The following is an 11,171-nucleotide window of genomic DNA, read 5'->3' as shown; positions in this document are numbered from 1 at the left end:
TGCTCATCGAAGCATGGCACTCGTGTTTTATCATTGCCTGCTGAGGATTTGACAAAAGCAGAGTCTTATGAGTGTTGAAGATCCTTGTAAGCCCCTTTCAAGTATTCCGAGATGTCTAAAAAGTGATTTGGAGGAATGAGCGGCACCGTTGTGATAGCTACCATCAGCGCTTGTTTTCCACTTTGCTTTCATCATGCGGCGCTCTTTCTGTGCTCTGTTCTCTGCCGTTCTCTAATCCGTGTGTGTGCTTCCACATGCGAGCTAATGAGCATCGATCTCACTCTCATTTCTTCTGTGTTGTAGTTGCAGCCCGAGCAGCTGGACTGCGGTGCGGCCCACCTACAGCACCCTCTGGCCCTGCGGAGGTCCCTGAGGGCCCTTCCTCTGGTTGAATACAGGGGTCTCAGTTCAGTGTCTGTGGACAATGTACACAACCACACTGTGGTTTTTCTGGGAACCAGTAATGGACGACTTCGTAAGGTGAGACACATGAGAATGACCAGCAGCACACACACACACACACACACACACACACACACTAACTTGGGTGGGGCCAAGTCATTGTTTTGCAAAGTCACAAGTAAGACTTAAGTCTTTGCCCTCAAGTATCGAGTCAAGACGGACAAGTTCCAAGTCAAGTCTCAGGTTAAGCTAGGAGTCAAGTCCCGAATCAAGACAGACAAGTCCCGATTCAAGACAGGCAAGTTCTGATTCAAGTCTCGAGTCAACACAGGGACGTCCTGAGTCAAGTCCCAGGTTAAGACAAGCAAAGTTCCATGTCAAGTTCCATGTCAAGATTCGAGTCAAATCCCAAATCAACACAGGCAAGTCCCGAGTTAAGACGAGAAAAGTTCCAAGTCAAGTCCCAAGTCAAGATTCAAGTCAAGACAGGAAAGTTCTGATTCAAGTCTTGAGTCAAGACAGGCAACTTCCAAGTCAAGGCTCAAGTCAAGACGGGCGAGTTCCAAGTCAAGGCTCAAGTCAAGACAGGCAACTTCCAAGTCAAGTCCCAAGTCAAGTCTCAAGTCAAGACAGGCGAGTTCCAAGTCAAGTCCCAAGTCAAGACAGGCAACTTCCAAGTCAAGTCCCAAGTCAAGTCTCAAGTCAAGACAGGCGAGTTCCAAGTCAAGTCCCAAGTCAAGACAGGCAACTTCCAAGTCAAGTCCCAAGTCAAGTCTCAAGTCAAGACAGGCGAGTTCCAAGTCAAGTCCCAAGTCAAGACAGGCAACTTCCAAGTCAAGTCCCAAGTCAAGTCTCAAGTCAAGACAGGCGAGTTCCAAGTCAAGTCCCAAGTCAAGACAGGCAACTTCCAAGTCAAGTCCCAAGTCAAGTCTCAAGTCAAGACAGGCGAGTTCCAAGTCAAGTCCTAAGTCAAGACAGGCAACTTCCAAGTCAAGTCCCAAGTCAAGTCTCAAGTCAAGACAGGCGAGTTCCAAGTCAAGTCCCAAGTCAAGACAGGCAACTTCCAAGTCAAGTCCCAAGTCAAGTCTCAAGTCAAGACAGGCGAGTTCCAAGTCAAGTCCCAAGTCAAGACAGGCAACTTCCAAGTCAAGACAGGCAACTTCCAAGTCAAGTCTCAAGTCAAGACAGGCAACTTCCAAGTCAAGTCCCAAGTCAAGATGGGCAACTTCCAAGTCAAGTCCCAAGTCAAGACAGGCAACTTCCAAGTCAAGTCCCAAGTCAAGACAGGCAACTTCCAAGTCAAGCCTCAAGTCAAGACAGGCGAGTTCCAAGTCAAGTCTCAAGTCAAGACAGGCAACTTTCAAGTCAAGTCCCAAGTCAAGACAGGCAACTTCCAAGTCAAGTCCCAAGTCAAGACAGGCAACTTCCAAGTCAAGTCCCAAGTCAAGACGGGCAACTTCCAAGTCAAGCCTCAAGTCAAGACAGGTCAGTTCCAAGTCAAGTCTCTAGTCAAGACAGGCAACTTCCAAGTCAAGACAGGCAACTTCCAAGTCAAGTCTCAAGTCAAGACGGGCAACTTCCAAGTCAAGTCCCAAGTCAAGACGGGCAACTTCCAAGTCAAGTCTCAAGTCAAGACGGGCAACTTCCAAGTCAAGTCCCAAGTCAAGACAGGCAACTTCCAAGTCAAGTCTCAAGTCAAGACAGGCGAGTCCCGATTCAAGTCCCAAGTTAAGAGAAGCAAAGTTCTGAGCCAATTCCAAGTCAATACCCAAGTCAAGACTGACAAGTCCCATGTCCTAAACTTTAAATTTCGAGTCTTAAAGAAGTCACACTTTTTGCATACTGCAATTCTTTTTGTTGTTGACCATGTTGAATATTTTTTGTTTGTGAACAAAATCTTTGATATCATGTTTCCCAGCTTTCGCTCACTATTGCAACTCGATACTGTGGGATTGGTTCAAACCAAGTCGATCTGGGGAGTGAAGTGTTGTCTTGCAGAGAATGAATATCATTAACGTCAGTGGATTCAGGAAATTAACATAAATGTCGTCATTTGCGGCACGCTTTTTGAATAAGGGAAGGAGAAGGTATCAAATATGTTCAAGTTAAGTCACAAGCATGGTGTTAAAGTCCAAGTCGAGTCGAAAGCCACCAAATTTGTGACTAGAGTCTGACTCGAGTTCCAGTCATGCGACTCGAGTCTACAAGTGCTTCTATAGTGGTTGAGCGAAGAATGAATCATTTCCAAACTAACACTACCTCAGGTCTAAACACAGCTGCAGCAGATGGTCACCACTAAAAGAATTTCATCTTTTTTTAATGTGAACTAGCCCTCCAGCTTGGAAACTGTGAAAGTTGTGCTGCTCTCATGTGGCTGCTGAGTCTTTCAATAAACCAAACATAGGTGTATGATGAGACTCATGGAGGAATGTCTGCTTTCATCTCGTAGGTTCTCAGCCCCGTCACCACTGAGCCCCCCCACTCATCCATGACCCATCACGACCCATTAAGTAGTCCTAATCATGTGCTCTAACGGTCCTCGGACCTGCTTACTGTCTGAGAGATCACCAGAAAGCCGTTTAACAAGAGCGGCTGATGAAGTATGACTCCGTGTGCTGGTCTGCTTCCTCAACATCTGCAGAGGTTCCGGCTTGGGAAAAAACTTATCCCGTTCAATTAAAGGGCATTCCTTAATTCTGTCTCAACAACATTCCTGGTCACCCCTGACCGAGCTGAGCTGAGAAGCAGCCTGCCTGCGAGCGCCACAAGCTGCTTCTCAGCTGCCTGTGGAGAAAAAAAACATAAACTTACTCCAAAAGCTACCTGCACCCATTGTTTTGCATTAGGCCGGTACCTTTTACATTAAAACCATTGAGCCGGAGGGGTGGTCTTAAAGAGCTCCTCGCTTCCTCCCCAGATGAAGGCGCTGTTTGAGCCCCCGCTGAGCATACAGTTAGTTTCTGTAAGGTTCATACATATATATACGTATATATATATATATATATATATATATATATATCAGATGCACAACATTGGCGTGAGCGACTGTGTGTCTGTTTGCTTGGTTGCAGGCTTGCCTGTGTTTTTAGGTGTTTGACTTTGTCTGTAGGCCAGTGTGAGTGGTTTAGTGATTTCATGTGTTTACTCAGACATGAACACATGCCCTGTGATTATGTGCTATATGTGTGTTCTCTCACAGTGTGTGTGTGTGTGTGTGTGTGTGTGTGTGTGTGTGTGGCAGCGTCTGTCTGTGCCCCTGTGTGTGCGTCAGCCCTGAGGACAGAGCTGTTTCAGAGGTTAATGGTGCTGTTAGTGTGTGTAATGTGATTCTGACTGTGAGTTTGGCTCAGGCTAAACACAGGGGAACAGCGGTTGAGATTAAGTTAGGCCTCTTTTACTGTCTTTGAGAGGACCCTCAGTGAAGTAATTTGTAATTACATGCATTTCTTAATGAAGTCTCTCCCTCCCCCAATACAGCTGACTTCTATTTGTCTGCCCCTCGCAGTGACCGTCTATTATCTCAGTCATTTTTACTCCCGCAGTCGATCCACCCCCCTCCACTTCTCCGTTCGTCGCTTCGTTGTCTCCTCTCGAGCTCCGTCTCAAATATCAAAGGGCCCTTTGATTCATTTTTGCAAACAAACAGACTTCATCTCTTTCTCCCTCTTGTCCTCCCGTCGCTTTATTCTCTCTCCTTTACACACACACACACACACACGCACACACACACACACGCGCACACGCACACACACACACACACGCACACACACTCGTACATTGAGAATGAGCGCACAGCAGCTGAGCACTCCTTCGTTGAATAGGGCCTTTCATCTCCAGGCAGACAGACAGAGAATGGAGTCAGAGCGACCTGCCAGGACAGCAGGTGTTTTGTTGGTTGACCTGGTGGCGCACTGGGCCACAGCTCTCCTCACTCCTCCTCCTCCTCCTCCTCCTCCTCCTCCTCCTCCTCCTCCTCTCCGCTCCTATTCTGCTCCCTGTCCAGGTGTGTGGGCTGCTGTTTACCAGCTCCTCACTGTGTCACTCAGCGTATGTGTTTGCACTCGCTCGGGTGTGGGGTGAAGACATAGCACAGCTGTTTCGCTATCTCCACAGCAGAAGTGTGTGTGTGTGTGTGTGTGTGTGTGTGTGTGTGTGTGTAGGTGGTGTTATAAACACGACAGTGATATTTGGAGGTTGAGATAATGCCCCTCATCACAGGTTAAGCCAATGGTTTGCTGAGCTTCTGTCTGCTCTGGTTTAACATTAACCAGCAGCGTCTCAGTGGGTGGTGATAGTTGTGTTTGTGTGTGTGTTTGTGTGCGTGTGTGTTTGTGTGTGTGTGTTTGTGTGTTCAGCGGATGGAGAAGTGACGGAACCCGTGCTTGTCACCAGATGCTGGTCAGTTTGCCAGTTCCTCAGGATGTCTCCATTGAAGGGAGCTTTCACTGTCTGCGTGACAGGAAGTCTCACCCGGCACAGTTTGATTTTGCTACATAGCTGTGTGTGTGTGTGTGTGTGTGTGTGTGTGTGTGTGTGTGTGCGCGCATATCTGTGTGCGTACGTGAGAACATGTCACCCGCTTTATTATCTAGAGCTGCAGGAAGGGCAGCGCGTAGATAAATCACGACTCGGCAAAACAAGATTAGGCTCGAACAAATGACCTCCTAAAATACTGTATGTTTGAGGCTTGGAAAACATTTAGAAATAGAGCATAGGAGCATTTGTGATGAAGAAAAGTACAATTAACAGAATCTGCCAGCTATTGCGTGTAAATACATGAATCTATAAGTGCTGACTTGTGTATCTCAGTCAGGTTCAGAGCTAAAGTTTTCATACAAAAGAATGTTTATCTTCCTAAAACACCTTCTTGCTCGGTAGCGGTTTCCTCAGAGTCAGAAGAGTGATCACGATGTGGATTGCTGTCACGAATCCGCTGCCAAAAGCAGGTGGAGGAAGTGAATCAAAATAATAAAAACTGCCTCTTCCGAGAAAAAAACACCTGGCTCTGAATTTGAACTGAGTCGCTTGATCAACAGAAAAACTGCTGCGGTTATTTCGAGCGATTCTCAAATATTTGAGGAGTTCTCTTTGTGAGGCAAAATGTCGCTCAGTTAACTTTTCCCGGTTGAATTAACCTTGAGGAAAATATTTACTGCAACGTTCTGCATCTGTTCCAACCTGTGTCCTCTGCTCTGATGTCCCTTTCACAGCTGACCCTGTTGCCGAACATGACCGTGGCCAATCAGTGGACGCTGAAGCTGCCCGCCAGCGAGGCGGTCCACCACATCATGACCCTCGACCCCAACGACAGCAACTTCCTCTATCTCATGACGTCTCACCATGTAAGAATGCGATTCTCCCCGCCTCGGCGCGGAGAAAAGCGGCAACGATCAGACCTCATTTCACATCCGGCGAATGCTCCTCGCCTCACTTTAGCTGAGCACTCGCGTATTTTTTGCAGCGCAAGATGTCATCAAACCTTCAATAGGTTTTCGGTGTCGCATCTTTATGACAGGATGTGGCTGCACCTCCAGCAGACCTAGCGCAAATGCACCTGAACGTCAGTTTAAGTAGTTCTCCCGCAGCCCAAGGTGACCTAACCAGTCCACAACACAAACATATTTCAGTTACAAAACAGAGAAAAGCAGCAAATGCTCAAATGTAGGAAGCTGGAACCACATTTTCTTCTTGTTTTCTGTCAGTTGTTTCAGCACCAGTTCTTTGTTAAAGGCCTGCATGAGTCTTTTGTCTGAAATACAGTGTGTTTAAAATGTTGTGCTTGTGGTGTGTAGATGCTGAGGGTGAAGGTGGCAGACTGTGACCAGTGGAGGAGCTGCGGCGACTGTTTGGGAGCAGGCGACGCCCACTGTGGCTGGTGCACTCTGGAGAATCGGTGAGAAAACACTCACAGTTTGTTCTCCATCCATCCAGTCAAAATGCCCCGCTACGGCTCTCAGCCGCTCTCCTCTGCTGCCAGTAAGACGTATAATTCAACCGAATTATCCTACGCTCCGGTGTCACGCACATGCCGCATCCTTTTAAAGTGTTTCAGAAATGGTGGAAATCTCTTCTGTCTGTATGTAAGCAGTGATCACGCTGCAGCTGTTCCTGTGAGCGGTCGACATAAGTTACTGCTCATCCTGAAGAAGGAAAAGATCAGCTTGTTTGGCACAGTAAAACAATTTCAGCTTGTCGTTTTTATACTTTTTAGCATTTGAATCGATAAAAAACAAAAACACTGAGTCTGGTTTGCCGGGTTTCATCACCGCTCATTCTCAATTTCGAAATGTGGCTCGGCAGAATGAGCCCTGGCAGTGAGGGAGCGTGTTTAGGGGCTTGGAAAAGCACAATTGAGTTGCTTTTCATTAGGCCTCAGTCCGGGGGAGTCACATCATTGTTCTGAGCGGTCCCCGTGGCTCCGTGCTCGTTCAGGGAGGGATTGACAGGCTGGGAGCGCCCAGCGAGGAGTCACTTGGCTGAAGTGTGAGCGAGTGAGAGAGCGCACTCTGATTAATGTGGCTCTCTCAGGGCCGACTCTCTGCTACAACGTGTGGCGTCCGGCTATGTTCGTTTGTTCGTTTGTTTGTTTGTGTTTGTTGTTGTTGTCTGCATGTGCGTGTGTGAATTGCTTGGTTGCTGGGTGATTAAAGCAGATCAGGCGAGATAGTGCATTTTGTGATGCAGCTCTGGAGGCTCTGGCATCGCCAGGGGCCATTCAGAGCTGGAAGAGTGGAACGGATGAGAGTTGTGTGTGTGTGTGTGTGTGTGGTCGGACTGTCTCGCTGTCATCTCCTTGTCTCCTCTCCTTATTTAACTATGTGTCGTCTCTTTATCCCAGTCCTTTTCTCGCTTCACTGCATTTTAATTTTTTTTACCCTCGTGATTCTCTCTCTCTCTTTGCCCCCCGCCCCCCTCCTCCTTTCCTCGCCTTCGTATTTTCCAGTAGCTTTGAGAATTTAGTTATCCCACTCTCAACCTCCCTCTCTGTCTCCCTAGTCCTCCTCTCCTCCTCCCCCAGTGCCCTTGTCCTCCTCTCTATCCCTCTACAAAGGAGCGTTGATTGTGATGATGGTGGTGGGAGGGAGAGTGCACACTGGTTCTTTTCACAAGGAAATGTCAAAGTGTGTAAGCCTGTGTGTCAGTGTCAGTGCGAGTGTGCGTCGCTGTCTGGCTCTCAGAGGCCAGGGAGCTGATGTCATATGTGTGTGTGTGTGTGTGTGTGTGTGTGTGTTTGATGCACTGTTTGGCCAGTCATGCCAGCCGCTGAGCTGGCGCTGTGGCCTCAGAGCCCGAGGGATCAGGGGGTTGAAGTGTGGGGGTGGACGGACTCCTCCATCACCTTGCTGTCTGATACAACTAGAGTAAAAGGGGAGGCCGGTTGAAAACAGGACCACTGGGGGTCTGCTATCTCGCAATCTGTAAAGTCACAACTGTCTCCGTGGGTGCCGGTTTTCATTTTATTCATGGCTCTGACGTCCCTCAGCACGTCTGCATGTAGAGCTTGTCTGTTCGCTCGTTGGAGTCGGCATTGTTGTCTGAAGAACAGAGCGAGATAGTCCCTCCACCAGAGATAGCGCTCGGCCCACGGATCACTCTCCAACGCCGGAGCCGGTTTAATCTGCCACATGTCACAAGAAAGCACTTAAATATCTTTATTTGAATCAAATTATGCGTCATGTGCAGTCTTTGCTGTTCACAAATTATCACGCTTATCTCACACTGAATTTGTGAGTGTGTGCACGCGGGTGTGAGTGTGTGTGTGTGTGTGTGTGTTCTGCGGCTGTTTAACAGTCTCACTGGTTTCCCACCTTATCTGTCGAACAGACACTTAGAAGGTGGTGAGTTTTCTCGGGTCATATTCTAGCTGCATATGTTGACTCTGTTTATTTTAAGGAGCTGTTTGAAAAGTCAGCATGCTGTTGTGAGGCAGTTGAGTGGTGTGTGTGTGTGTGTGTGTGTGTGTGTGTGTGTGTGTGTGTGTGTGTGTGTGTGTGTGTGTGTGTGTGTGTGTATATGTGTTAAAGTTGTTGCCTTTAAGGGAGGAGAGAAGTGCTTTGAATGTACTTCTCCTCACTGCTGCACTTGATCAAAGACTTTTGTAAATAAGCGGGCAAGTCATGAATGCATTTAAGGGAGAAGAAAATAGATACAATAGAGAAAGACGAAGACATCATGATGTGATTTTGCCAGCCAGTCGTCTCCAATCACGCAGCGTTTGTTGATGTTCATCTGAGACGGCATGTCTTTCTCTTTTTTGAGATCATAAGATGACGTTTCCTGGACGCCTGCTTCCGTTGATCCCAAGTGGCATCTATGATGTATGCAGGACTTAAAGATACAATCTGGAGTTTACTTGACAATCTAAATATATTCTTCCAGATGAAAAACAAGCACTTTGGCCTCGTTGAAACCCAAGAGGAAGTTGTGTTTTACGCCGTGATTTCAAAATGAAATGTAAATGAATCTCAAAACAAGTGACCTAATTCACGAATGGTTGTAACCTCAAAGATGGGATGTCGACAGTGTGTCTGTAGCATTGAGTACCAAAAAAATACTGAAAGTTAACATCAAATATTTTATGGGGGCAAAGCGCTTGTTTGAGAAGTTTGACATTTTTACCTGGATGAAACGTCAGAAGAACACGAACAACAATTCATCCTCTGGGGACCATGAACGTCTGTACAGAATGTAGAGAGGTAAAAAAAAAAAAGCATCACTTCGGTACTCTCGCTGACAGCAGCAATACCCCAGTCGTACTCAAAGAACAACTTTCTAAATGAAACCTGGATCAATAGCCGAACACGTTTCAAGTGTATTCGACTGCTGAGAGTGTGTCCGGAGTTTGATTGTGTTTTGGGGTTTTTTGTGCGGCTTGCAGAGGCACTCGGCTCTATTTTTAGTCCAGCGGCGGACCTCGTGGCCCCCTTATTTTAAAACAACTGTAGAAGCGTGAGATGGAAGCGGGATGTGCCAAACTCACTATGTGGCTCGTGAGGACGCTGCTAAATGGGGCCTGTTTGGTTTCTCCGTACTCTGAGGTCACTTTGTCCTTCCAGTCTGCTCTGCGGATGAACTGAGCTCTGTGCCAACGGCCGGTGAAGTTCATTAGTGAAGCGGAGAGTACGAGGCCACCTTGCTTGTTGAACGCCCTCTCGCAATTCTTCAGTCCTCGACATTCATTATACTCACAGATTGGCGCAAACACACTGTATTCTCTGTGCACGTCCACACAGAAACACACTGTCGGTCCACGCGCATTAAGCATCAGCAGTGCTTTCTTTTTATTCAGCTATTTGGCGACCGGCCCCTGATCCTGCAGGACGGGTTGCCATAGAAATGTGCGTGACCTAGAGTCAAGTAGTCTCTCGTGTTGAGCCGAACCAACTGACAGCCGAGGTCTGAATGTGACATTAGGAGGCCGGAGCGCCTCATAAATCTGTGGGCAGCGGACCGTGAAACCCGGCGGTGAGAATTCGTCAAGTCCTGGGACGAAATGAAAACGCAGAAGTTTCGTTTGCTCCTCACAAAGGATTAAACGTTGACCCTGAAGCTCAGTCTGGTAGTCCAATGACTGATTGGGTCTCGATTACCAGCTGTGGCATTGACAAACAATTACTTTATACATACGGATATGAGATATTCATTCTGATATTTGTGATCGTCTGTCACTTTTGTCCAGATGCACCATCCAGAAGGAGTGTGCTCAGGGGCTGCTGGCCCGCTCCTGGATCAGCATGGGCGAGGGCCCCCAGCAGTGTCCCTCCATGACCCTGACGCCCCCGGAGATCAGCATCGCCGCCGACATCAAGGTAAAACCTCCCGCTGCCGTTATTGTTGTCCGTCACACGTATTTCACTCTTGTTCCTCCCACCCATCAGGGTATGCTTGCAATGGGGGCAGCGTATTTACAGCGGCTGAAACCCGACGTCTCATGACCACCTTTATAACCTGACACCTCTCAGCATTATTATTATTATACGCGCTATTGTTACGACTCAGCTGATGAAGTCATGCCATCAGTGTTTTACTGGAGCAGCTCCCTTCGCCACCCCAACCTCCTCCTCACAGTGTGTGCACGTTTTTGGTAAAGTTGACTTTACTGAGAATGTTAAAGTGGCTATAAATAAAAGAAATTTAAAATACAGTGCTGCGGGGATGATGTATTTTTGTGGGCAAACCCGGGGAGGGATGACGTTTTGTAGTCTCGATTAGCCATTTGCTAGCGACCACCATTTTTTAAATTCACATATAAGCTTCAAAACTCACAAGAAGGGTATTTACTGATGTATTTTATACTGTAGTACAAAACATTACAATTTCTCACAGACCTTATTACAGGCATCTAACCAAAAACCCATTAAAAAAAAACAGGAAACAGAAATGCTGACTCATTCCCGGGTTTTTGTACTCTATAACAATCTGACAACAATGTGTGTTTCTTCACTCACACTGCTCTCGCGTTGGTTTTGGTAAAGTTAAATGTGACGTAGTCAGAATGTAACGTGACGCACGTAGAACATCGAACGCTGCCGATGGAACACGTCACTCTGGCTGTTTACAGTTTGGAGCGTTACTCATGCGATCAGGTCTGCAGGCGTGTTTCCTGCAGCGTACAACTGATCTGAACACGCACTTCCATCAGTTGTTCTTTCACAATTATTTAAACTGTCGCAAGAACAACAGTGTTTCCAAAAGTCCAAGAGGACGTCCTCAAACTCAAAGATTTTCAGTTTACTGTCACAGAGAAGTAAAGAAACCAGAAAATATAA

At 47.2% G+C, this 11,171-nt stretch overlaps 1 protein-coding gene across 1 annotated transcript in view; it reads left to right on the top strand.

Moving 5' to 3' along the window:
• plxnd1 (plexin D1) overlaps nt 1-11,171 on the top strand; it is a 59,198-nt gene that overhangs the window by 2,960 nt on the left and 45,067 nt on the right. Inside the window, exons 2-5 of the mRNA XM_079274021.1 lie at nt 304-480; nt 5,613-5,744; nt 6,195-6,295; nt 10,082-10,211. Of these exons, the coding sequence (XP_079130147.1) occupies nt 304-480; nt 5,613-5,744; nt 6,195-6,295; nt 10,082-10,211 (540 nt within the window). The remainder of the gene's footprint in view (nt 1-303; nt 481-5,612; nt 5,745-6,194; nt 6,296-10,081; nt 10,212-11,171) is intronic.

Source organism: Melanostigma gelatinosum, assembly GCF_949748355.1.
Source record: "Melanostigma gelatinosum genome assembly, chromosome: 8".
Lineage (NCBI taxonomy): Eukaryota > Metazoa > Chordata > Actinopteri > Perciformes > Zoarcidae > Melanostigma > Melanostigma gelatinosum.
This window is presented reverse-complemented; position numbering and strand designations above follow the sequence as displayed.